General features: G+C 40.2%; 1 protein-coding gene across 10 annotated transcripts in view; it reads left to right on the top strand.

Annotated features, from left to right (window-relative positions):
• Positions 1 to 25,953, top strand: part of Septin11 (septin 11) — an 88,516-nt gene extending 62,563 nt beyond the window's left edge. Inside the window, exons 4-12 of one of the 10 annotated variants that reach the window (XM_047566279.1) lie at positions 2,556 to 2,742; positions 5,539 to 5,700; positions 8,393 to 8,489; positions 9,339 to 9,507; positions 15,005 to 15,137; positions 16,859 to 17,046; positions 17,977 to 18,031; positions 22,809 to 22,873; positions 25,518 to 25,953. In XM_047566279.1, coding sequence (XP_047422235.1) covers positions 2,556 to 2,742; positions 5,539 to 5,700; positions 8,393 to 8,489; positions 9,339 to 9,507; positions 15,005 to 15,137; positions 16,859 to 17,046; positions 17,977 to 18,031; positions 22,809 to 22,873; positions 25,518 to 25,521 — 1,060 coding nt within the window. In that variant the 3' untranslated portion in view covers positions 25,522 to 25,953. The other 9 variants (XM_047566278.1, XM_047566285.1, XM_047566283.1 and 6 more) reach the window with 9 other exon arrangements.
• The last annotated feature ends 1,317 nt before the right edge of the window (positions 25,954 to 27,270 follow it).

The raw sequence follows: 27,270 nt of genomic DNA, 5'->3' as shown, positions 1-27,270 counted from the left end.
AAGGCTGGCAGGAGTGGCTGACCGGGGCAAGGCAAGGGAAGCCTAAGATGTAAGAGGAGATCAAAACGTTCCTTGAATCAAGCTCAGAAAGCATCCCTCACTGAGGAAGATAAAATTATTTTAAAACAATAAACAAGATACAACAAATAAAGGAGTCTGAGGTTTGTTTTTTTTTAAAATTTTTTGGTTTTTTTAAATTTTTTTTTAAGCCAAGAAAGAAAGGAAAAAAAAAAAAAAAAGAAAAGACACCAAAAAGTAAACAAGCTCAGTGTCATTATGCCTCCCAGGATCTTTTGAGAACCAGAATCAAAACCAGACATAAGAAAGGAAAGTAATGGAAAGTAGAAATGCACTTAGACTAGTATTGAGAAGAGACGAGGACAGTTTAAATTCAGACACTAGGGAGGCAAGAAGAATAAATGCTGTGAGCTGCTTTTCCTCCCCTTGGGCTCAGAGGGTGCTGGGCAGAACCCTAATCTCTAAACACTTCCTCGGTGTCAGGAAACTGAAGCACCAGCCTGCAGACATGGGTGGACCTCCTTGGAGTGGCCTGGTCCACTTCCCCAGAGGCCTGAGCTCAGTAGCAGAACAGTTACCAGGGAACTGGGAGGGTACAAAGTTCCTGGTTTGGATTTTTTTTTTTTTTATTTATTGTAGGTTTGTTTATTATATTATTGTTATGAAATAATTATATCTTGCTTTTATGTTCTGGTCCTTTATATTAGCTCATTTATTTTTCAGAATAGCTTTCTGACAGAGGTACTGTTTTTGTCCTTGATTTATATCTGAGGAAAGTGAAGCAAGGGGAGGTTTAGTGGCTTGCTCACGGCCATACAGTTAGGGACTATGAAGACAGGTTTTGATCTTAGATAGTCTATTTGAATCCAGCCTTCTAACCACCAACCTGTATAACTGTCCTGTAATAGTAATTATGATTATTGCTAGGTAGTACAAGCCTGCATTTTATTTTATTTTATTTATTTATTTTTTTTTTAATTTTTTTAGGGCTGGGGAGATAGCTTAGTTGGTAGAGTGCTTGCCTTGCAAGCACAAGGCCCTGGGTTTGATCCCCAGCACCCCAAAAAAAAAATTTTTTTTTTAGTTGTAGATGGACACAATATCTTTATTTATTTATTTATTTTATGTGGTGCTGAGGATTGAACCCAGTGCCTCACATGTGCTAGGCAAGAGCTCTACCACTGAGCCACAACCCCAGACCCTACAAGCCTGCATTTTAAAATTAAAAAATGTAGGAGAATCTAATTACTTGCCTATCCTTTCTATTAGAATTTCACCTTCTGTGACTCAGAGCATTTAAGTTACAGAGACATATTCTTTTTTAAAAACATCTAGGGACTTTATGTGCTTAAATTGAACCAATGGATTATGATAAAATCACCAAAGAAAAATACCATCAAAAAGGTGTTTATTGATGGTTTTTAGTTTTGATCTTAAATACACTGTTATTTACTTAGGAGGTTCTTGTTTTTGTTTTTTTTTTCCCTTAGAATGTCTGCTGTCATCTTTATTATGAAAGATTTGTAGTGCCCGTTCAAGGCTTCAGTTTAATTTATGGGTCTGGAATCTGTGTGTTGAAAGATTTTTATTTTTCTTACAATTTAAATCATTCCCCAGCAAGGCAGTAAGTTTGGGATAGATTAACCTCTTGTGTTCCTATAGATCTATCTTTTTGCTGCTAAAATGAATTTCTGAGCACTCCCCTTGGAGACTGAAGAGTTCATGGTGACCTAACATAGGATTAACTCGGTTTATTTACAACGTAGTCCCAAAATGCTTTTAGCAATGTGTTTATGGTCAGTTACTAGAGTCACACAATTATTTACAAAGTTTACCATTAAATCATGAAATTTTTGAGTTAGAATCTTAAAGCTTGTGATAGTACAAGCTCTTCAATTTCTAAATGGAGTTGGGGGGGAGTATAGGTTTTATGGGGGCACAGACACACCCCAACCTGTCTCTAGAGGAATGGTTGGAGGACCAGGGAAAAGCCCCATTGGGTGGTGATGCCATATCCCAAAGTCATAAACCAGTTTCATTTTGTGCTCCAGGGCCAATCACTTGTTAAAGTCTGTCAGAAACACTTTATTAACATGAATTTCAAGGCTAGTTTTGGCCCAGCAGGAAAGAATGTCATGACCTCTTAATAATATCTTCCCTGGGCACCTGGGGGTTGTGGGGGTTGGGTAGCAGCATGTTTCACATATGTATAGTCTCTTTTTTAAAGAATGGGTATTAGCCAAGGAGAATATTAGGCCGAAGACTGTTCCAGCTACAGGGCCCATGACAGAGGCCAAGAGGCAAATGAAGATGTTATATATGGGGGCCACTGTAAGTGGTTGTGTGTTGCTGGAGCAGAAGATAGTGAGCCAGGGAGAGTTATTCAGGGGCCAGGTGACCAAAGACCTTGAATGCCAAGGTAAGGAACTTGTGCTCTAGTTCTTAGGAGAGAGCCACTGATGATGTTTCTGTGGAAGAGGTTTGAGATTAGAAACATGCTGATTTAAAAATATTTTCAAAACATTGTGCTTTGTTAGCTATAAGCCAATAGTGGAATACATCGATGCCCAATTCGAGGCCTATTTGCAAGAGGAACTGAAGATTAAGCGTTCTCTCTTCAATTACCATGACACGAGAATTCATGCCTGCCTCTACTTTATCGCCCCCACGGGACATTCACTGAAGTCCCTGGACCTGGTCACCATGAAGAAGCTGGACAGTAAGGTACTGTCTGCCACTCTGATTACATCCATTCTCCTTTTAGAGTACCTTTATTCTAAAGCCTCAATTTATTCTCTGTTTTCACTGCAATTTGTTTTTTTCTGGGTTACAGAACCACAGGGTTTGACAGTGTGAGATACATGCCTAAAAACCTCTTCTGGATGTTAGGCAAAAACACAACAAAACTCACACACAAAACATGGCTTGTTACAAAGTATATTTAGTTCTTAAATAGGAGATTGAAATATAAATTCAAGATTCATTTACTTTCTTTAAAGCCTTTCTGTAAGTCTCTCTTTAAAAGATTTTTAAAGATTAATTTAACTTCTAAAATGGCACTTTTAAAGGTTAAGTGATTTTTAAAACTTCAGTTCAAAGTTTAAAATGAAACAAAATTGTTAACTTTTTTGCCTATTGAGGTCAGCCTGGCTTTTTAGGTTTTTGAACACATGTGTTCAGAAGTCGAGTCTCTGGTCAGTTTGGCCCCTGAGCTTGCTGCCTTTGTATGCTCTTTTTCAGAGCATACGAAGGAGGTGACTATTAAATTTATAGAATTTGGTGGCCTAACCTACTTTACAATTAATTTGATTTTCTGTTTTGAAATAGAAGACCGTACATTTTGAAACAAAGATGAAGCAAATGGCAACCAGAACAACCATAAATCTAAGTCATGGTATTTTCTTCTAGAAAAATACTTTCTTGCATTCAATGGAAATTCTTATCAGGTGATAAAGACCTTAGAGGGCTTGATTTGATTGATTTGAGGGCTTGGTTTTTTTTTTTTTTTTTGGTGGGGCGCGGGTGTGGTCCAAACAACACTGTTTAAAAGATGCTTTCTCTCCAGAGGGATAAAATAGTAGCCAAAATAGAGCTCAGCCTGTCCCCAAGGCTTCTTTGGAACAGTTCACAAAGGACTGGAGAGGCTAAAGCGAGCCAGGCTCTTTGGGCTTCCAGCACACACAGGCACAGTGGTTTACAGAAAAATATTCTAATGGCCTGAAGGGATTATTGCAGTGAGCGCACTCTTGGGAGAATAAATAGAAATTCTTCTTTACCCCATTGGGTTTGCTGCCCTTCAGCGCCTGGGAACTATGCTGTTACTCAATGGAGTGGGATTCTGCTCAGGGCAGACTGCTCCCTCTGCTGGAGTAGGTCTTTGAAAGTGGGGCAGGTCCCCCTGTTATCAGGAGCGCCCATTCTCCACAGACAGTCTGAAGGAAGCAGAGTGAGGTGGCCTCTTATCTCAGGACCCTGTGTAACCAAGCTAGGTTAATATCCCACAAAATGATTGTGTTTAGCAGAGGTAATTTTAAAAGGAAAAGGGCTGGACATGCAAAGCAAGCACAACCAGCACAAGCCAACCAAAAACCTCAATCACAGTGCAAGTGAAACTTTCAAGTACTAAATTGTTGTAGAGTTGGAGAGCTGCGTGGCATCTGAAAATGGTATTATCCACGTTTTGTTTATACACGTGAAGGGAAGAATTAAGAAAATGTGATCACATCAGAAAGGATTTTCAAACTCCTGCCAATGAGAGGAAAGAGACTTTAAAACTGAATTGCTTGGTGTCTCTATCTACTCAATCACTTTGTCATCTTGTCCAGGTTGATATTTTTGAGTACCAAGTATGGATACAAGATAGCCAATAAACACGAGAGGGAAGGTTTTGGTTCCCTGGTCATGATCCAGACACATCCCCTGCGGTCAGCGATATTCTCCAGTCTGCAGTTTGCTGGGGGAAGCCCAAGTGCTAGGGGCTTAGGTGTGTGTTGTAGAACAAACAGGTCAAAGAAAAGGACTTTCTACCAGCTTGTCCTCTGATTTGACCTGTGGGGAATAAAAGGAGAAGCAAGAGCGCAGATGTGATCTGAAACCTCCCTAAAGACTCCCTCTGTTCCTGGGCTGGGTGAAGAGCATAGTCCTCGATATCAGATATCAGTAGCATCTTATTGAAACCTTTGTATAGGAAGAAGAAGAAAGTTAATCTTAAAATGTGAATTTAAAAAAAGGGGCCCCTGGACAGGGCTGGGGGATGGTGGGGTTCAACCTTGGGGTTTGAAGCCTACACTCTGGGCTGTCCTCGGCTCTTGTTCTGGGCTGTCTGCCATTAATGTCAAATTCCAAGTTCTCCCCTGTTATTCATAACTGAGGCTCAGAAATTGAGCCATGTTTTTGGCCCTGCGTCTCATTCTGGCACGAAGGAGAAATTTGATAGAAGCTGATTTTCAAAAGAATTAGCTAGCATGAGTTTGAAAAATTTTTAAAGTAAGTGAAAATATTCTTGTTTTAATACTTAGGTTCTCCACTCCTAACAATTTTTAGGGTGTCAGAAGAAAGAAAGGATTTTAACCTTCATGGAACTGATATTCTACTGCTCAAACAAAAACTTCATGGTCCCACTGTCAGGGCACGCAGAAGTCAAGCACCTAAAGAAAGTAGGAGGGGTCCTGAAGGAGTGGTTGGTTATTCAAAGAATAGGCTCCTTTGTTACTGCTCTTTGTCATGGAATAACAACACTTCCTTTCCCTTTGTAAAAAAGAATGAGGTAGCACAGAAGAGGAAATTACAAATATGATTTCTGTGTAGGATGGGAGGAAGTCAAAGTGTTCTGAGATGGAACTAAAAGATTATCCCAGGTCTCCTTAATTTTCCATCTGGGTAAGAAGTCTGATTTTCATTGTCGTATGTGTTTTTACAGTGAGGCTTTACAATTTTTATTTATTTATTTATTATGTTTTACCCACATGTCTATTTTTCTTATGTTGAAGTTGTGTAAAAATGGACATGTTCGTTTTACAGGTGAACATTATTCCAATAATTGCAAAAGCGGACACAATTGCCAAGAATGAATTGCACAAATTCAAAAGTAAGATCATGAGTGAACTAGTCAGCAACGGCGTCCAGATATATCAGTTCCCTACTGACGAAGAAACGGTGGCAGAGATTAATGCAACGATGAGTGTAAGTCCTCATTTAAAATTTGAATAAGAGATTTTCCTGGAAGGTTTTCTTAGTAGCAGCAGTGCAGAGTGGCTAGAACCTGTACTCCATTTGGAGTCCAGATCTGCCACTACAAGACTTTTAACCTGCCCGTGCCTTAGTTTTCCCAGCTATCAAATGGGAGAGTTGAACAGGATGATCTCAGATTTCCTTCTCACTCTAACAGTTAATGATTTCCAAGGCAAATCTCAGCTCAGGCAGAGATGCCTTGAGTTCATTCTGCTATAGAACTGCAATATGGGATGTCAGTGTAGGGTTCAGGAAGTATGAATGAAAATCATCTATTTTCTTTTTATGTCCTTCCCCATGCTTTTTTTTTTTTTTTTTTTTTTTAAAGCCTTAGTGGGAATTGAACTCGGGGCCTAATTCATGCCAGGCAAGCACTCTTAATATTAAACCACATCTCCATCCCCCAATTCCAATCCTTTTAAATAATGTTTCATAGTTATAAAACTAAATTTGTGTTAAACTTCCTAGAAAGAAAATATCTATGAACTTTTGCTCTCTTTTTCTCTTTGTCTAATTAATAGGTCTGAAGATCTTTGACATTCCAAACTAATCCTGCTGTTCATCAAAATATTTTATTTTAGGCTTTTCATGCAAATAGTTCCTTCAGATGTGATTCCATATGATGTGTGTGTAGCTGAGCAACACAGATTCCTCTGGTGGTTGCTTTTGATACACTGAATGGAAGTGGTTCCTTGGTCATCCTACCAGAATGTTAGCCAAAAAGGCCCTTTAGCTCCTCAACTTCAGGGACCATGTTCACTTTCAGACTTTGAGTTCGAAAAAGAGAACATGCTTTCCTTCCTTCCTTTCTTCAAAGTGGTGACATGAACTAGGAAACTTAAATAATCTTGCATATCACCCAAAATCCCACTTGGCCTACCTGAGCCAGAGATTCCGCCAAGCTCTCTGGGGGGAGAGGATTTGACTTGAAAACATACCCTTCCTTCTCAACTGTAGTGGTAGGACACTGGATCATAATTCTCAGAACAACTCTGTCAAAACTTTTTATTCTTGTATGCTAATAGAAAAACAATTAGTTTTCTCCCTACCCCTAGAGTATAGCCATAACTACCAAAGAAACCAATAGGAAAGAGTCAGTTGTCTTGGACACCATCTATGCTTGAGATAAATCTGAGTGAGTGGAAAGCTTGAGTCAATATTTTGGGCTAAAGTATGTTTCTGACTTGAAATCTGTGCAGTGATCTGCTACTTAAAACAGTTCTGGTCAACAGAAATACAATGTGAGCTACATAAGTAATTTAAAATTTTCTAGTAGCTACATTTAAAAAACCAAAATGAAACATGGAATTAATTTTGAGAATTTACTTAATCCTAATCCAGTATATCCAAAGTATTATTGTTTCACTATGTAATGAATTAAAAAATTATTAATGAGATACTTTATTAGCAAGTCTTTGAAATTTTATATGATAGTACATCTCAATTTGGATTTCCAATTTTATTATTTATTTATTTATTACTTTATTACTTAGTCCATAATTACAATTCATTAAATTTACAGTTAAACTGGGCATAGTGGTGCATGCCTATAATCCAAGCAATTTAGGAGGAGACAGAGGCAGGAGGATCTCATGTTCAATGCCAGCCTGGGCAACTTAGAGAGCCCCTGTCTCAAAATAAAAAAATAAAAAGTACTAGGATGTAACTCAGAAATAAAGCACTTCTGAGTTCAATACCTAGTACTAAGAAAAAAGAAAAGAAAGAAAATTTATAGTTAAAAAACAGATTTGGGAACTAATGTGTAAGTTGCCACATTTATCATATTTTATATTATTTTCTTTACATACATGATTCTGTGTTAAGGTACTATATTGTATTTCATTGATTTATTTGTTCCTGCACTAATACCACATTATATTATTTCCTTAAGTTTCAGAACTTGTCTTGATAGTTACTTGGTTTAGATAGATATCATCCTTATTTGTATTAATAATGGTTGTAAATTTTCCTGTTCATTTTGTATTAAAATTTTTTTCCAAAAAAAAAAGCAGATTCACATGCTTAGGTTATTCCTAACGTACTTTATAGTTTTTGTACGTGGAATAAGTACCCAACTCCCCCGCAACAAACAAACAAAAAATCGTTTTCCTTTAAATTTGCATCTATCTTGACAAAACTGGTCTTTTTTTTTTTTTTTTTAAAGATTTGAGTTTGAAGCTTAGCAAAATGCTGTCCTTCCAAATAATAAAGTTATATTTAATGGAAAAACATTTTATCTTGCTCTCATTTGGAATTTAAATATATATTAATTAAAAGCAAATGAAATAAAAAAGAAATTAAAAATTTTAAAAGAAGCAAATAAAATTAAGTAGTGAGGTTTTGAATCCTGTAAGCTTCGAGTGCTCAGTGGCCACAGGTTGTGAGCAGCTGCTGTGTTGCATAGGGCTCATCTCGAGCTTACTGTGTGGTTACACTACTTCTGCAGTTTTCCCTTCAGTCTAGCTCATATCAAGTATTTGGCCGCAGGGTGTAGGGTACATGAACTAGAGAATCTTCTACCTGTTCTACATGGTCTGCCATGAAATAGCGATGCTGCAGAAGGAGGAGAGTGCAGAGGGGGTGGAGAAACCGACTCTGTTGGAGCTGTGGAAGATAACCACTCTCCTCTTCTGTTGCTTGGCAGGTCCACCTCCCGTTCGCAGTGGTTGGCAGCACTGAAGAGGTGAAGATCGGCAACAAGATGGCAAAGGCCAGGCAGTACCCCTGGGGCGTGGTGCAGGGTATGTCCGCCACGGGAAAGAGACTGTCATAGTGCCTGTGGTGAATGGCCACGATTCTTCCCTTTCTGTGTAGGGAGGGGCAACAGGGCAGGTGGGAGTGAGTTGTGTGGTTTCAATCCTGGCAGTCATCAGGTGAAGATGGAAACAGTAACCACACAGGTAAACAGACAGTGGAGAGAAGTATCTGCTAAGCCCTAGTGGCAATGAGGCAGCCCCTCAAGTTGGGTTGTGTAGAAAATTCAGTATAAATTCCTAGAACATAAATTCTTCCCCAGGAGCCTGAACCAGTTGCATGAGCACAGTATCAGAAAACTACAAAAAAAAATTTCTTGCAAACAAGATGACTTGCTATGTCATCTCTGCAAAAGTTGTCTTCCAATTGAATGTTATTTCAATAAATATCTGGTAATCCAGAATAATGTGTGGTATTTAAAAACTGCCTGGTACAGTTCCTGACACCATGGAATGATAGAAATAGTCTGGCTTTGGACCAGATGATTCAGTGTTTGAATCTAGACTCTGCTACCTCTTTTTGGGAGGTCAGCTTGCTTATCAAAACCGGGCTTCTGCATCTGCAAAGCAAGAATAACTTATATTGGCAGAATGATTGTGAAGGATAAAGTCAAAAGTTGAAAAGTTCCTCCCTGAGTTTTTATACAGAATAGGCACCAATCAGCCATTATTTATGGTCAGTGCTGTCTGAAGTCCTGTCTGATCACCTTAAAGCATCTTAGTTGGCTTTGAGACTTCAGAGAGTTCAGAGTGATAGTAGCAACATCTTGGAAGCATCTGGAATTTTCATTGATGTTGCTAATAACCCTTCCCCCTGCTTTTCCCTATCACTTGCAGTTGAGAATGAAAACCATTGTGATTTTGTGAAGTTGCGGGAGATGCTGATACGTGTGAACATGGAGGACTTGCGAGAACAGACACACACCCGCCATTATGAGTTGTATCGACGCTGTAAACTTGAGGAGATGGGGTTCAAGGACACTGACCCTGACAGCAAACCCTTCAGGTATGAGGGTACCCAGCAGTCAGGTGTCTGTCAGACAGTGCTTGGGTAGCACATTGATGCACCATAGAAATGCATGTTGGATTGGAGTGTTGGTGTGGAGTGGCCTGGGGAAGGAGATGACTGGGACATAAAGCCAGATACTGTGACAAGCACTGCACCACTGTACTTGAATTATCTTAGCTAACCAGTGTTGTAGATGATGAAAGTTACAACATTGAAAGTGTAGCTAACACCCTACTAGTAAGTGAGGTGACTGGGATTTCAGCTTCACCATGTGATCCTGAGCCCGGGGTCTTAACTATTAGGTTTGCAGAGTACAGAACCTGGCCCATACAATTTTTTTCCCTTTTGGTACTAGCAATTGAATCCAGTGGTGCTTTACCACTGAGCTATACTAAGTTGCTGCTGCAGTCCAGAAACTTGAGATCCTCTTGACTCGGCCTCCCAATTTGCTGGTATTACAGGTGTGCACCATTATGGCTACTGAGCCATACATTTTTGCCAAATAGGTTTAACTTCTCAAAGCTCTTAATTTTTTGAGTACTCTTACTAGTTTTCAGTGGTCCAGTACAGTTCTAACAACAGAGGAAAAGGAAAGGGAATAGCTTTTAGAAAATTTATGTTTCTTCCCACATCATTGATGTATGGAGCTGTAATGTTTGAAAGGAGTAATGAATGTAGAATTATTGCCCTAACAAATGCCCAGTCCCTGCTAGAGCCCAGTGGTGGGGAAAGGGTTGACAGGTTGGAGTACTGGTGACCAGGAGACTTGGTGATAGAGGAACTGCCCTGGGTCACCTTGGAAGGTGAGGCTGCCAAGCCAGTTTGCCACCTTCTGGTAGAGGAGAGGATCACACAGGCTGAACCCATGCAGTTTCTTAGTGGGAATTTGAGTTGAAGTGATGCGAGGTTGATCTGGGCTGGGTGCCCCTTTTGATTGGAGGCTACAGTGCCTTGGAAAAAAACTATTTTCTTCCTCTTCTGTGGCTGTGTAACACACTTTGGTATTTACGATCCATAGAACCTGAGGCAGCCTGTGCATAGATTCTGTCCTCTGGGTCTGAGCTGCTTTGGGGGTTCCTTTTCCTGCAATTGCTTTGGAGATAGTTTGGTAATGCCTGTGGTGTTCCCAGCTACAGTGCTATTGTGGAGTACCATGAGCATGAGTGTATTTGGTGAGAACACAGATCCAACAAAGGACTGCTAACCAAGAAGTTAACTTCTAACTAAATTTGCATAATTTATAATGCCCTGGGGACTTGTAAAATGACTCCCTCAGCCATATGAAATGGGACTTTCTTAGGTTAGCAGTAGGAGACCTTTTTGTCTACACAGGTTTAGCTACCTTGAAATTCGTTTGCCAAAAAACTAGTCCTGCAAAATCAGTCTTGCTCAATAGTTATTAAACCTGATAAAAATAATTTTTTGTAGGAAGGGCTATCTTTAGTATTTCATAGAATGTTTGTGTTCCTGAAATAGAACAAAGGAACAGCCATAAAATTGAAGTCAATAGCCACTGGATGCATTCAAATCCAAGTCCCCCCACCCTGGTACTGGGGTTTGAACCCAGGACCCCATACATACTAGGCAAGTGCTCTACCACTGAGCTACTTCCCCAACTCATTCAAATCCAGATAGTGCTGAAGAACCCTGGGAAGAGAGCCTGAGGTTTGTATTCAAGCCTTGGCCCTGTTACTACTCATATCCTCAACCTATCAGGGCCTGAGTTTCTTCATTTGAACCAGATCAGGGAACAGATCAAATCTAGTAACAGGACTTTCTATAATGGGCCAGTTCTGCAGGCCATGTAGTCTCATCATAAGTAATTCTACTCTTGTCAATTGAAAGAATCCACAGACCATAGTATAAATACATGGGCTTGGCTGTGTTTCAGTAAAGCTTTATTTATAAAACCAGGTGTGAGGGACCCAAATTTGGTTCTTCGGCTATAATTTCCAACACCTGGGCTAGATATAACCTGGAGCCTGTGAATTGCCTATAAAAGTTAAAATGTGTGATTGAGTTTGTTAGAGGTAATTTGCCCTATGTTCTTTTCAATTCTGAAATCTGTGGAATATGGAGAATCTGTGATGCTACCCTTAGCTCTCTACCACCATCAAGAAAGGCCAGGTGACCCAGGGCTCCATAGGTTTCTGGGAACCTAGGGATGCTGGGCATTCCCCCCTGGTGCTGGCTCGCCACCTGCTCTGCTGCTTTAAATTAAGGCATCTCCTGCAAGCCCAGAATAAGTGCCCACCAGGGTCAGTGGAACTGGGTAGGTCCAGCAGAGTTTCTGCAAGACCTGGGGAGCTACTGGGCCAAACCACTGCTCTGGCCACCCTATAGACAGAGGCTTCAGAATTGGTAGTAGATGACATTGAGTCTACCTGACTTGTAGAAAACTTATCTTTCCATTTACATTTGGCCCCTTTTCTACTGACCTTAAATTTCCTTTTTGATGTTAAAATGGTAAAATATATATACCTATAAGTTTATTACCAAGGTCTTTACTCTTTGCCCTATATTAAAAAAAAAAAAAAAGTAGGGGAAAGCAGACTTTCTAAAAATGAATACTTTCTGTCCCCTCAATAAGCAGAACCTGGCCTCCCATTTAAACTGAAAACATGTTCTCCTTCTAGAGAGCCACTCACTCAAATCGGGTCCCTCTAACTATAGGAAAGATCATTTGGAACATAAACTTGGCATTGATTCACACATAATGGTAAATAGCAGTGTGAGATGAGTTTGATTTCCTTTTCTTGGAAACCTCTACTTTAAAAGGGCTGAGCCTTTCCCCCAGGGAATCCCTGTCCCCACCCAGCACTTCCTGTGCACTTGGGACCACTGAGGGAGGAATGGAGTTAGGTGCCCTCTCTTGAAGGATGGCAGAAATCAGGAAAAGCAGAAACCACAGTTGATTTCAGGAACTTCCCAGGATTTCAACTTCAAAATCATCATTCCTGGATGTTCTTAGAAAAATTTTCCCCCTATATGAGTTTAAGATGACCTTGGAGGAATCTAAATGAAAACCTTAGGGTTTTTTTTAATATTCTCAAAGTAGAAGATTCCTATGTGGGTGTTTGCTGAAGTTTATCCTGCCTTTTAAGCATGCCACGCCCATCCTGTATCATGTGTCCGTAGCAGAGTGACCTTTAAGGCTAGTGCCAGTAGTGGCTGTCATCACCTGTATGTGTTACGCAGGGAGACAGAATGAGGAGCAGGGCTGCTGGTGACCGAAGAATTCAAGCCTTAGAAGCGCACCAGAGGCAGTAAAGCTAATGGAGCCTGGCCCTGGGGTTGTCCTTGAACCTGCCTACAGAGTGCTGTCTTTATTGCCTCCTGGCAGAGTGCATAGATACCCAGGCATCAGCCTACCCTCCTGTGTCTACTCACGCTCGTGGATGCCCACTGCTGCTGTGCAACCTTAGAACTCACTTCCACCCAACCAGAGCACCTCTCCCTTCCCTGGGCCCAGGGCCCTCGTTCCCCAACTCCCTTTTGGGGTAAATGTGGAGAGAGGATGTAGGCCACCACTGAGACCTGACCATGTCTCCCTTGGCTATTCCCCACTTCTTTTCTCCTGAGATACCATTGCCCAAACTGCTTCTTCCTCCTCACAAAAGATCCCCTCTTGACTCGCCACCAGTCAGCTCACAGAAAGTGCTCATTACCATTCTCTTTCTATTCTTTATACTTCAATAAATCCTACTCTTTTCACTCTTAAATTTTTTTTTTTTTTTCATGTCCATGAGACCTATTCAATTTTAGGAGTATCTAGGGTTCGGTTCACTGGTGTGGAAAAAGAGTAGAGCTCTCATCTGAATGAGGCAACGTGGGTTCAGTCCTGCTCTGTCCCTGCTTCATGGTATGGCCTGCAGAAATCACCAAGTACCCGTGTGTTCTGAGGTTTTTTTACTGTAAAATGGGAGGCAGGAGATGCCTACCTTTTTGAGTTATAAGGATTAAATGAGTTCACATGTATGAATTGCTCCATTAAAAATCCTGGTAGTGATGGTTATACTCTGGCCTGCACTCCACTGGATGGTCACAGGAGATTCCAACAGTGAGAGGGTGATATGCGAATTGCCAAAATGAAGGATGAAAGCAGGTATTAGGGGTCATTCTCTCTTCCCTTGATTTCCACAAACAAAACCCTTCCTCTCCCATGGGCTGCTAAAAAGAAAATCAGAAGATGGTTTCAGACCAGTCTGAAAACTTGTGAACCAATTGCAGATTTCTCCTTTAGAAAAGGGTGTTAATAACTGCAACTAAAAATCAAGTGTGAAGAGCTAAAAATAGCAAATGGTATCATTTCTTTAGGTATCTGTGAGTGGATAATATAGAGCCAGTTCCTTCTGAACTGGGGTTTGATAGCTGGAAATACTAGGGTTTCTAGAATCTGTGGGTAATAACAGCTCAACTGGTGGAGGCGACTGGGGAATAGGACTCTGGGTGTTACAGTTTTTCTAAATTATTTGTAAGTAACTGAATTTTGTTTGGTTCCTTGGGCTAAGGTTTTAGGATTCTTTCTCATATGTTGCTATGATTATCACTTCCCATGTCATGTACTAGGGTAGCATTTGTTGAGTCTTTTTTCCTGTGCTGACCCAGGATGTCAGAACCACTACCAGCCTTGTGGCTGAGACCAGTCTTGCTCATGGCAAAGGTGCCCATAGGCTTTCTCAAGGACAGTCTTTGTTCTGACTTAGAGATAAAGCTGCATTATGGCATTCAGTATAAAATATTAGGCTCTCAGTTCTGTAGACAGGAAGGAGATGGTGTTTAAAATGAAAATAAAACTCCTTCCTGCACTGTTTGCATTTGGTAATATGACTTGAAAAGTGGCAATTTTCTATTCTGCCCTTAGAAGTACTCTTGTCTCGCTAGTTTTTTCACTGAGTCTGTTTTTCAGATTGAGGGCTGGAGGGAGATGAGTGGAGGAAGGGGAACACTTATTAAGCACTGTTTGTCAAATGCTTTACTCACTTGCCCTGCATCTAATTCTAATAATCGCATCCCAGAAGGTAAGTGCTGTTGTAACCACATCTCCCAGTTGCAGGGTTGGAGAGACTGGTCCTTTCCCAAGGTCAGTCAGTTGGTGGGGCCAGCATTCCAACCCTGCTCTGTCTGACTCCATTCCCTATTCATTTCACCCCCTACACTAGGCCATCTTCATCTACTAAAACTCAAAATCACATCTTCAGCCCAGGCTTTCCCTGTGTGGACGTATGTGAGGTCAAACTTGGCTGGTTAGTGATATCCCTTAGTGTAACGATGTGTTTACTGACTCATCTTGTTTCTCAATGCACTTGTCTTTTCAATCCCAGCATAAATGACTTTTTTTTAAAAAAAAAAACTTTCACTTGATATGAGTTTTAACATGGCAGGCATCAGCTGTATCTATTTTATGGAAGTAGACGGGTAGAAATGATGTAAACTGAAATTTCTTAACTATGCAATTTCATAACCCTGCTGTTGGTGTGTGAATTTTGAATAGTCTTCAGGAGACATATGAAGCAAAAAGGAATGAATTCCTGGGAGAATTGCAGAAGAAAGAAGAAGAGATGAGGCAGATGTTTGTTATGAGAGTAAAGGAGAAAGAGGCTGAACTTAAAGAGGCAGAGAAGGAGGTAAGCTATCTGTTCTCCGGCAAGAAACAGAAATGTAGGAGAAGTACTTTAATAATACTTGGCATTTTATAGGATTTCATGCCAGTCCAAGTACTTGCTGCACACATTTTATCATGAGTGACATCTAATCTGGCAAGAAGAGTGGGCCGGATAATCCTATCTTCACTTTGCAGATGATAAACTGGGCACCATAAAGTTAGCATGATTTTTACAGTGACATATCTAGTTAGTATTAATACCAATAATAACATTACATCTTAGGTTTCTAGACCTGATCATATGGCCTTTGCAACTCTGTATTTCTTCAGTTTATAGTTCTTGAAATATGAGAGTCAGGATTCTGGGACTGTTACTATTATCTTAGTCTATCAGACAACTCAGCTAAACAGTGGAGGGCACTTCCTGGTGGGTTGCAGTCTGAAGCAAAACCCATGCTCCACATCTGTGCCCAGGTTTCTCTCTTTCCAGCATGCACTTCCTAATTCAGCATGGTTTCCACCCCCAGGCTAAACTAACTTCATCCTAAAAGTTTACATGAATTTTGACCATAACGCTCATCCCATTCTCTTTGAGAGATGGAGACATCTGCTTCTGCTGATAGATAATGAGTATCTCAAAAGCTTGACCTATAGCTCAATACTTCTCTAAATGAAATCATCTAAGTAACTTTTTCTTATTCAATTTACCTTTAAAAGACTAGTGAAACTTAGAGGTTATTTAAATAACTAAGCACTAATGATGATTTTGCTACAGAGAAAGGAAAATTGAACCTTACTTTTTTTTTTTTTTTTTTTTTTTTCTTTTGCGGTACTGGGGATCAAACTCAGGGCCTTGTGCTTGCAAGGCAAGCACTCTACCAGCTAAGCTATCTCCCCAGCCCTGAACCTTACTTTCTATGGCTTTAAGAACCAAATGGATGATGAGTAAGAATTTAGGATGATCTAGTAAACATTCCTTCCCTCTCTTCTTCCCTTCCTGCCTCCCTCCCTCTCTGGTTTTGTTTCTTTTTTTTTTTTTTTTGCGGTGCTGGGAATTTGAACCCAGGGCCTTGTGCTTGTGAGGCAAGCACTCTACCAACTGAGCTACATCCCCAGCCCTGTTTTTGTTTCTGAATGTGTGTGTCTGTGTCTGTGTGTCTGTATGTTTGCTGGAAGTTGAACCCAGAGCCTCATGCATGCTGGGAGGCACTCTACCACTGAGCCACCCCTCCCCCCACCCCATCCTGTGCTTGTGATTTTTAAAATTCATCTTGTCAAGGGCCAGAAATTTCTTAACACATTCTTTAAATAGAAAATACATATATAGCTAATGAATATATATTAGCTACATATACAGAGAGATAGATATGTGTTTATATCTCTGTAGTCATTGTATGTTATAGCTTAAGTAAATGTATTTTTATATGGTGAAAAAGAACCAGAAATAAAGAAGCGTTTTTACCACCAAAGTGGATTTTTTGTTTTCTTCTTTTTGCTTTTTATCTGGGTATTCAAGGAATTTGTAGCCCTGAGGAGCTCAAGTGACAAAGGAGCCTAGGACTCAGGGATGCTCTGAACATCTTAGCCTGGCTCCTCCAGCAAGCCTCTGAAATAGTACTTTACTCCTGCAATGAAAGCACAGGCAGCCACATGATGCACCTGCTGTTTTTGAGCAGATTCAGTCTTACATTGGTAAGAGTTTCACTCCCTTCACCAAGCTCGTCTTCCTCTTTTTCTCTCCAGCTTCACGAGAAGTTTGACCTTCTAAAGCGGACACATCAAGAAGAGAAGAAGAAAGTAGAAGACAAGAAGAAGGAGCTGGAGGAGGAGGTGAACAACTTCCAGAAGAAGAAAGCAGCAGCTCAGCTATTACAGTCCCAGGCCCAGCAGTCTGGGGCCCAGCAAACCAAGAAAGACAAGGATAAGAAAAAGTAAGCAGGTGCCACCCCATCTACTGGGGACCTCTAACAGTTTATTCCTCTTGCATGTCTGCTTTTCCCATTGACAGACTGGAAACTGGTCTATTACCAGAAAAATAAAAGGCGAGTATTTTCTCTACAGTGCAGGGAAGATGATAAATGTTTTTAAAAGTATTTTTAAAGGGTACACAAGGATTAATTTATAAAACTTGACCACGTTGATCAAGCAATCAGGACTGGACTAACCTGTCATCTCCCATAGCATCGTCTGCACCAACGCTAGGATTCTCAGAGAAGACAGGTTTATTTCTCTTCAGTACTTCTGAAGACGGTTCTCATGATTCTTTTGATAAAGAGAATCTTAAAACCATGATTGTTAAAATTGTTTTCCCACTCTGTGTTGTAAGGCCTGGCAAGCCAGTCATTGAGAGTTGCATTCCCAAACTAAAACAGCGGGAAGAGCTGCTTGTAGCCACTGGTTTTCTTCTAAATTCAATAAGATGTTGAATTATCTTATTGTGAAATGCAGTCAAAATGCCCTTCCAGTCCAACCTCAAGTCACAGTTGTACCCACACAAAAGAGTTTTAAAATGTGGTCTCGATTGAATGTGCCAAAGGCTCAGATTCTACTCTTGAGTTGGTCACTTCTCATGATGCTCATGAGCAGCTATCTGAACCCAGGGGAAATCTGAGCTTCCTTGAAATTCTGTCATTTGAAGCTGTCCTTTGAATCACTTTAAAGAATAGAGAGTGAGTTCTATCATAATAGCTGCTGGTTATAGTAAGTAGAGTGATAAGATGACCTTTGAAGGAAATCTTTGCGGTGACCCAATAGCAAGCCCACAGCTATGACCCTCCTCTGTCTCTTTAATCTGCTGTGCTCTTAGGGCAGCTGTGAAGCAACTTGGAGCTTACTTCAGGATTCTTGCTCTTCATCCTTAGGTGTCACAGGGTTCTAGGGAAAGAGCAGACAACTAAGCAAACCGCAAAAATATTGGTAAGAAGGCAAAGAATTACATTCTTTGAAAATATAGCACATAGGATTGAGTGTCTGCATGATCCTAATTGAGGCAGCTGTAGGGAAAAGTGAGCACAACTGTTGTCCCCGTAGTCCTGCTTAACATGGGTAGGCCCTTCCCTAAGGAATCTTCTGAGGATGCCTGTACTACAGATCAAAAGGTACTGCCACAATGACACATTGAGAGAATATTAAGTTATGCTTTGTATACCAACTTTCCAAGCTTTGAAACAGCAGAAAATGTGTCAGAAGGGTAAAGGAGCAGGCATCTTTTCTCAGCAATAACAGAAATAGTTGGTGTAGGTGAGGTGTGATTTTTAACTGGTGTGGGTACAGATGTAAGTGACCAAAGGAGTCCAAGGGCCCCGGATTTGGTTATCCTGGATTAATTCTTAAGAGAATCAGTTGCCCAGATCATAATCCAGTTTAAGAAAAGGCTTCTTAGCTATGTGTGTTGGAAGAGTATCTGACACTATGGTGGTGTTCTCCACACACAGATTCAAAGGCTACTTGACTCTTCCAGTGAAGACATGAAAGCCATTTGGCATTGTACCCTTGATCCAGACTAACCCAAGATAAAAATAGGGGTGTGTGTGTGTGGTATGTGTTTACATGTATGTCTGTAGGTATGAATGAGAGAAAAAGCTGCTGATTCAGCTTAGAGAACCCAAAGTCTAGGTTTTCTTCCTGAAGCACTAAAGTGCATCAAGGTACAGGTCTTAAAGCTAAAAATGTTTATAAAAGACCAGCAATGTTAAAGAATACTCATGTATACTGGATGTGCCTTTAAGCAATGAAAATCCCAAGAGCTGATCAGTATTGTGCCTCCATTAAAAAATAAAAAATCTACATACTAACAAACTTCCCAACACAGGGAGTTTTTTTTCTTGCCCCTTTAATATGTTAGCTTATTTTTTTCCCATCTTGGGCCTTACCAATTAAGCTTTTAAAGTTTACATGAAGTCGGGGTAGTTCTGTTTTAGCTTTATTTATATATTCTCGTTTGTTATTAATGGTATCAAGACTTGGTTCATAATAGTCACCAGGTTCTTGTGCCAGACAATGGCACGTATCTCTCTTGTATAGTGAAAGCAATGGCTAGTTGGAGGCCTGAAGCATCACAGTCAACAAAAGTCCACCCTTCTTATTGCCTGTGGCAGCAGAGGGGTTTTGGTTAGAGAGGCCCACAGAAAGACAGTAACCAGGGCAACCAGAGCAGCACCTTGAACAGAAATAGCCTCTTCCTCTTAGCGTAGTTGGATCAGGTGCTAGTTGTTGCCACAGTCACCTCTTAGGAGCTGGCTTTGTTTGAGGTAGGAAATGTACAAAGACACTTTTTTTTTTTTTTAATCTGCTATGCTTCACCCTCCAGGCTTACCTTAGTTTTTCTAATAGTTTTAAATTCTCTTTTTCTATTCTAATGACACGCTCCTTTTTTAACATAGGTAAGGCTTTATACTTCTCCTTGACCTGTAGTGGCATGGGAGTATATAACATTTCCTAAGATTACAGACAAAGTAGAACTAACCCTGGTACTGCCATTAGCTGGACCCCACCTTCTGCCATCTCTGGCCACCAAGTCACTTTCCTTGTTTGCGGCTACACCACAGTGGTGGGACTGCCCGAGGGTAAGTTGTTCAGTGGACAGTGTTCATCTCTTCTGAAAACAGTTTACACAATTTCCAGTAGGCATTAGCTGGTTAAAATGCATCTATTCCAAAAGAAAGCTTTCAAATTCATCATTTAAAAACTGGCATGGAGTAACAGTTTACACAACCATCTACTCACCTTTGTTTTCAAGCACACGTACATTTTGATTTTTGCTAAGGAATAAAGTTGCATGTTTTGAACTTGCCTAAAATTAGACATGGATCTTGGGTTTGGCATTGCTTTGTTCCTTAAAAAGGGGGAAAGCTCTTGGCATTGCTGTAACTGTAACCATATAATGATCTTTTTTTGTCCTTCCCAACTAAATTAGTAGCATGTCTTCATCCACTATATTCCAATCCCCAAGCTATTTTAGATGTTTTCAAGTCATTTGTACAAAGACTTTTATTGTTATTTATTCTCTGACTCCTTTAGCAGCTCAAAAGTGGAAGACGAAGCTCCTATTCAGTGCTAATGTGATAACAACATCCAATAGATCATGGTTTTGTGTTATCTGAGAAAACAAAAACCAAAGAGTAAATCCTTCCACTGGAACATGCAGTGGTTTCAAGAAGTCACTCGTGAATTCTAAATTACGTGCAAATGGAAACTAACCACATGTTCTTTAATTCAATATTAAAATTTTGCTTTTGCTTGTCATGTAGAATAGCCTACTCAGATTTTTGGTTTTAATTTCTGTCAGTTCCATAATCATTGCATGAGCATTCACCATCACTGAATGCTGGTGCTGGCGCTCCTAATTTTCCTTTCTTTTTTATTTATTATTATTTCTAACTTTTTTGTTTTGTTTTTAACTTGCAGTGCAAGCTTCACATAAAGCCTGGCAAGCCAAGGATGTTCCCGCATTCACCTGCTTTTGCAGTAATAGTGTATCTCTGCCATCTGTGTCCTTTTGTTTTATTTTGTTTTGCCCTTCCCCAAACACCAATAACTCTTAACTCATTTTGCTGAATGTTGTCGGGTGGTGGAAAACCATAGAACAAGGGAATAACAACAAAAGCTCTGTGCAGCTGGACTTTGTTTCTGGAAAAGTAAATGATTTGCCTTTCATGCCTGTTCCGAATGGCAGCAGGAAGCATGCCTGTTATTTGTATGTCGCTTTGGATCAAGGAAAGTGGGGTAAAATGCTACCTGTACGTCTGATGTGAAAACTTCTCACCGCCTCAGCAGCTGAACTAAAACCCTGAATAGCCATGACAACAACTTGCATTTTCTTGATTGTTCATCTCCATGATCGCACAATCCTGAACTCCCTGTCTTTTCTCCACACCAGCCACAAACTAAGATAGATTTGAACCTAGGCAGACAGGTGGGTGAACATCATAGATGACTCTTACATGTGCATGAATTTTTTGTTTTAACGGCTAACATTATTGGCTCAAGCTTGTGGTCTGTTCAAACTGTCTCCCCTTGGGTTGAGACTGTATCTGACCGCCCACTCAAAGCCTGGCCAAGTTGGCACGGACTGGCAAAAGGAAATGATGATCATGTTCACATTGACCAGTGTGTCCTTCATTCTCCCTCTGATCAAGATCTCAAAGGTCAAATCGTATATCACTGATTTTAAAAGAATCTCCCACTAAGGATGATGGGCTTCCCACAGTCTGCTTACAGTGGGGACTTTTTCCTAAGCAAACCTACATTTCCTCTCAGCAGGCTGAGGGGCCAGACCTTATAGACTGATTCCTGGACGTTGGTACTTGTAATAAAAATTTTCACTAACCATGAGAGAGTTTCCACAAATACTTCACATAGAAAATTTGCTATAAATATGTCATCTATAGCGCAAATTTGAGAGGACCTCATCAATTTAAGGTAAAAACTCTGGGAAGGCAGGCAACATAACCCATGAGTCAAAAAAAAAAAAAAAAAAAAGAAAGAAGGAAATTCCATTTCCAGCTTCCTTGCTGATGTTTCAGATCCAGTTGTCTTGAGTGAACTCTGCACACTCATCCCCTCACCATGACTGACTCTGCCTGCCCTTAGTGTCTCAGACCCACCGTCTCATCCAGGGTCAGACTAACTCACATGCCAGGACATACACTACCTGCCTAATTTGTACAGAGAAGGCATATTTGATCTCTTTTCTGTGCTAGTCCTTTCTCATGCTTATCTTTTCATATGCTTTTTCCCCTGACCCCAGCCAGATCCTCCCAGCTTTCTAACTCTGTCATCTCTTGCTTCTTACTTAAAAGGATAACATTTCTCATGAACCCAATACTTCATCTCTAGGTTCCCCTCTGACCGTCACTAGTTGTAGTTGGATGTTAAGTAAACAAGCTAGAATATTCTGCACCTCCCCTCCTCCGACACACACTTTGTTTTTAAAGTAATAAGTACTTGATTCCAACAGAGATTCCACCCCCACCCCCACCCCCCCGTCGCCCCACTTTCCTCTGTCCCCAGTCATACTGAGGGGAAAGAAGGGACATTCTCCCATGAACTCTGAACTCTGATCCAGGCTTAATTAGGCAAAGTAAGGAAATGACTTTCACTGAAATGCAAACTAAGCTGGGAAAGATTACAAACTAGAACAGCAGCAGTTGTGGTCTTCCTAGCTTGAGGGGCCACAAGACCAACATTTTTGTCTTAGCTTTTGTTTTTATAGTGGTTCTAGTCTGAAGCTAACTGTCCAGCACTAGAAGGCATGCCGACTAACCATGGGCTGCATTTGCTCCTACGCTGAGCACCACACAAAAGCTTGAATCTTTGTGTCATACGCTTGTTCCAACCACTGCTTGCGTGAGCATTTTTGTGCCTTATAACGAGAAAATACACTTTTCAATTGTATTTCTTACATCCCTAAAAGCTTTTTAAAATAAGCCTAGCACGAAGCATCCTGCTGACTTTTTGATTCCAAGATTATTGATTGATTGGATTGATTTTTTTTTTTTTTGCATTGAAAATTTACACAACAAAATAAATGAGATGGAGAGTCAGGGAATAAAAAGTCAAAAGAAACATATAGAAGCTTTTTTTTTTTTTAAATGTGTTGCTTCTGAACTTTTTTCTACCACTGCTCCCCAGCCTGTTTAGTTTGTTATTGCTGCTCTTTTTCTTTCTGTATCTATGCCTTTTTTCACAGTAGTCCTTGGCTCTGCACGGAATAAATGATATCCTCAAATCTAATTGGATGTGCTTTCACCTTTGCATGTAAGTACAGTAGTAAGAAACCTTCCAGATCTTTCTAACTCTTTAAAATTAGAAAAAACAAATGGGATGGATAGACTTTTGTTTTTCCCCATTTTTAATTTTTTATTTTTTTGGAGGGGGGTAGGGAGAGAATGGTCTGAGTAACCTTTGTTCAAAGCAAGTTAAATATATCTAAAGTGGCCATATTTTTTTTTCACGATTTACATGTTTTTCAACGTCTTGATTTCAGTTTGGAAATCAGAAATCCTGATCCCAGCCTGTGTTCTTTCTGCACAGTATCATGGGCATCATTGGAGGTTACACAGGGTCCTTGACTCTGACATATAAATTAGAATGAGAATCTACCACCTTCCACTGGAGCAAATCAAGAAGGAAAAAACCTTTTGCGCTGGGCCAACTTCACGATCATTTAAATTTTGGATCTTGATAAATGGCCTTTCTTTGGTGCTAACAATGACAGTGGTCATTGGTGTTTTTTTTTTTGTTTTGTTTTGTTTTTCTTTTTTTGGCCAGTTAGTTCTGGCTGTCCTCCCCCACATCTTCTGTTCAAATATAATAGCCATTTTTTAACTTCTTCTGAACTGTACATACCCACAACAGTTGTGCGTGTTGTAGGATGTGATGGAAAAGCATGTATGAGAATTTATTGCAGGTCAGAGATTGTTTTCCCAGCATAGGCTCTGCATTAATTGGTCAAGGTTTCGTCTAAATGGGCACCATCTCTCAACCAGGGAACTGTTTGATACAACACTGGGCAAGAAGTCTTATAATCTTCCTTCCCTGCTTTGTAACTCACCAGCAATAACGCTTATTCTCTGTATCTTGTGCACCTCCAATGAATGCACATGTTTTCCTCACTTTCTTGACATATCCATAAGTGTTTCACACATAGTTTGTTGAGTTGGGTTTTTCAGCCGTTCCTGACCCACGTCATGCTGTCTCTGTGTGGTCCGACCAGAACTGTCCATTCAGATTCCTTGGCTTTGCCACTTGCAAGTGTCTGGAATTGTCAAGTCTCAGCTTCCAAAGTCCTGGTTCTGTTGGCAGGACACATGTGATGATTCTTTAGCAGGAATTATGACCTACAAAGTCTAGTTTGTATGTAGGTATGAAGGGAATTTTTAAAAATAAATGGAAAATTAAGCTGTGAACAGCATTAGAACTTTGTCTATTTCTTAATTTTTAAAATATGCTGATATGCCTTAAACTGTAGTTGTAGATTCTTGTCATTTTGCTGTTTGAAAATAACCAATGTGTTTTCTAAAACTGTTGTGTAATCTACTTTCAGTGTTAAAGCAGAATTGTCATATGTAAGATGCATGTTAGACACTTGTCTTTTTTAAGAACTAAAATAATTGTATTATTGTGAAGTATCATTTTTTTCAAGTATGAAATTAATCACTCAGCAGCGTGCTGCATAATTTGGTGTCTGTTAAGGTAGGAGAGTGGTGAACAGGTAATCTATGCATATATCACTAGTGCCAAGACGTTAAGCAGGGGAAAATATATTTTTACCCAAACGTTGTTTTGTGTGCCCTTTTGTGAGTTCTTTTTAGTCACTGCTTGATATACATATGAACATACACGTGCTTATCATATTGGATAAAAGAACTAGGGATGGCAGTGTCTCATGCCTTCTCACCTGAAGTGGTGGACTTCAGATGCTGCTCCGTTGGCAGCTCCAGCTTCGCCAAGACACTTGCCATGTTGTGTCCTCGGCTCACGTGTGGTCTCTGCACCCTTCCCTCCATTCCTATTCCTGCCTGCCCTGTGGATTCAAATGTCTGGGTGCCAGCAAAAGCATCCTCTTTCCCTGGCCTTTGGTGCCCATGCTGCCACTGTGCCTTCAGCCATGCTCAGTGACATCCATCCCTCTAACGACACATTGCTGTTCTTTCACAGCTTGTTATAGAGAAGCACTTTTTTTTTTTTTTAAGGTTTTAAGAACCAAATTTGAATCTGAACCTTTCTTTTTTCTCTTCTGTAGCTTCTTCTTTATGTAACCATCCTGTTGACAAGCCCTACTCTCTCCTAATGGACATAGAGCATTAGAAGAGCAGGAGCTGTCTGTTCACACGTGTTGGGGAAGAGTTACCTCATTTCCACCATCGCCTCCCGTTCTTTTAAAGTCTGGGTCAAATATTGCACTGCTGTTTGTATCTGTCAATGTTTGTTTACAGACCTGCCCACAGTGGCTACCAAAGTGACTTCACTAACAAAAATAGTTTAATAATATTAATTAAAAGAAAAAAGGAAATAGAGTGAAACAGAGAACTTGGGCGCAGACCCAAGGTCTTGTGCTGGAATCCTCTTCCTTAGCTGTCATGTTCTTGATGCTGCTGATCCAAGAACTCATGGACCCTAACCTGAGGTGGCCGCCACCTCCAGGGCAAACTTGATCTCATGGTAACTCCTGATCTCTCTGTCCCATGAGCAACATTCTGAACAGCCCCATCAGGATCCTCAGCCACCATCAGGTCATAAGATCTGGGCAACGTGTTCTTTCCTTCTGTTAGTTTTGTGGGCTTGTGGGTTGTTTTGGTGTTTGGGATTATTTTTTTAAACATTTGAGATTGCATGAACAGAGATGGCTGCAATTTTTTTCTTTGGAGTGTCCTATTGATGCAATGTTTTTATTTTTCAGCTGACCATCTGCCTCTTGAGACAGAGAAGTGGGCATCCTTCCTTTAAATTCAGGAACCATTGTTGTTTTATTTGACCCTTTTTCTGTTACCCGCATCCTCTATATAAATTGTTTTGGGATTGGGATTCTGCTTTGGAAAAAAAAAAAAAAAAAAGAAAAAGAAATTCTAGTTAGTCAGTTTTGCTTTTTGTATTGCTTATTCAAACTTACTTTTGGTATCAAAATTATGCCAGTTTTAAGCTCACTTCAAGGAGAAATATAAGTGAAGTTTAAGTCACAAAATTCTGTTTAATATGCTCTCTTCATCTGAGATACAACTTTAAAAAAAATCTCTTTGTTACTAGGGTTTTGATCTTGAGGTCTTAATCATGTTTAAAATGAGATGATTTTTTCTGCCTCTGGGGCTCAATTTATATTTAAAGATACCTTAATATGATTTTTCTGATCCATCCCTGCCTTTTTATTTGTTGTGAGCTCTGCTTTACCTTGTGTCCATGGTTTTTCACCAGGACTCCTGTGTCCTGGACCGTGAGAGATGAACCCCACACAAGTACATTCCTGCTCCCTCCCAGATGACAGCATTGTTACTAGGGGCTGATTCAGTGTCTTCCCAGAGTGACCCAAGAGGTTTTCCCCACACTGTTTGCAAAATATCTGCTGGGAATCAAAGCATTCAGACCGATCATTTCAGATACACCTCCATCTAAACATACACCCCTGCCATTTGCAGGAGTCTGATTTCCAGTGCTGACTTGGTTGTGATGAGTCAGATTCAGGGCTAGATTACTTAAATAAGCTTGGCCTTTTGGGCAGTTTTCATAGTCAAGGGGCAATTTTCAAATTTGACAGTAGATAGTGGGACATAGTCATGCCTTTGGAGTTAACTTCTAAGTTCATTACTTACCTATAGCTTTGCTTATATGCATCTTTTTCAGCTCTAGTAGGTAGATTATAAAAACACTGTTGGTGGCATGAGCTGGTCAGGATCCTTAGGAGTGGTCCCCTTTGTATGAGACGGTAATCTATGCTTCTGTTGGGCAGTGAGATGATGCAGCAACAGTGGCTGGTACTTTGAGTCCTGGAAAGAGGTTACTTGGAGCAATGAGATGAGCATGCTGGCAAGCAGCATTCTTGCCTTAGCATGCTTCCTATTACTAAATGAAGTGAAGTTAGATTCATCTGAGCCATTAGATGATCAAACCATGAGTCAAGAGCCATCTCCCTCATACTATGCCACAGTCTATAAAGATAGAAATCTAGTGATGTGACCAGTGGCAATGCAAGGGTTACAATTCTGATACCAGAATGACACATTATCGTCTTGTAAGTAAAACATGTAAGTCTCATCAAAACCATGTTAATCACTGAAGCATAATTGGCTTTATTCTTAAGCCCCTTATATTTAATATCATAATGTCAACTTGATACTATTATTTTAAAAGCATTCTGCATCAGGTTGTAAAGTTTTTTTTTGAACAATGCTTAAAAGTATAGGTAGTGTTATTTTTCTAAGTAGTGAAATATGTGGTATGAAGTTGCTATTCCTTTTTCAGCCTTGGCCCCCAGGTTAGAGGCAGTCTAAGAGTAATGTCTTCATAGGAACAGAGGCTGTTCAAAGCAGGTTAGCCTCCATGCAGTAACCTTAGGGAAGCTTTGACCACTTGCCTTGTTGGTCTCTAAGGTAGACTACCATTGATTTGGCTTTTTACCTCAGGTGGATACTTTTTTCAAGTGTTAGTGAAACTGGTAAGTT

This window comes from Sciurus carolinensis, chromosome 10 (assembly GCF_902686445.1).
Source record: "Sciurus carolinensis chromosome 10, mSciCar1.2, whole genome shotgun sequence".
Lineage (NCBI taxonomy): Eukaryota > Metazoa > Chordata > Mammalia > Rodentia > Sciuridae > Sciurus > Sciurus carolinensis.
Note: the sequence above shows the minus strand (reverse complement) of the source record. Positions and strands in the feature narration are given on the sequence as shown.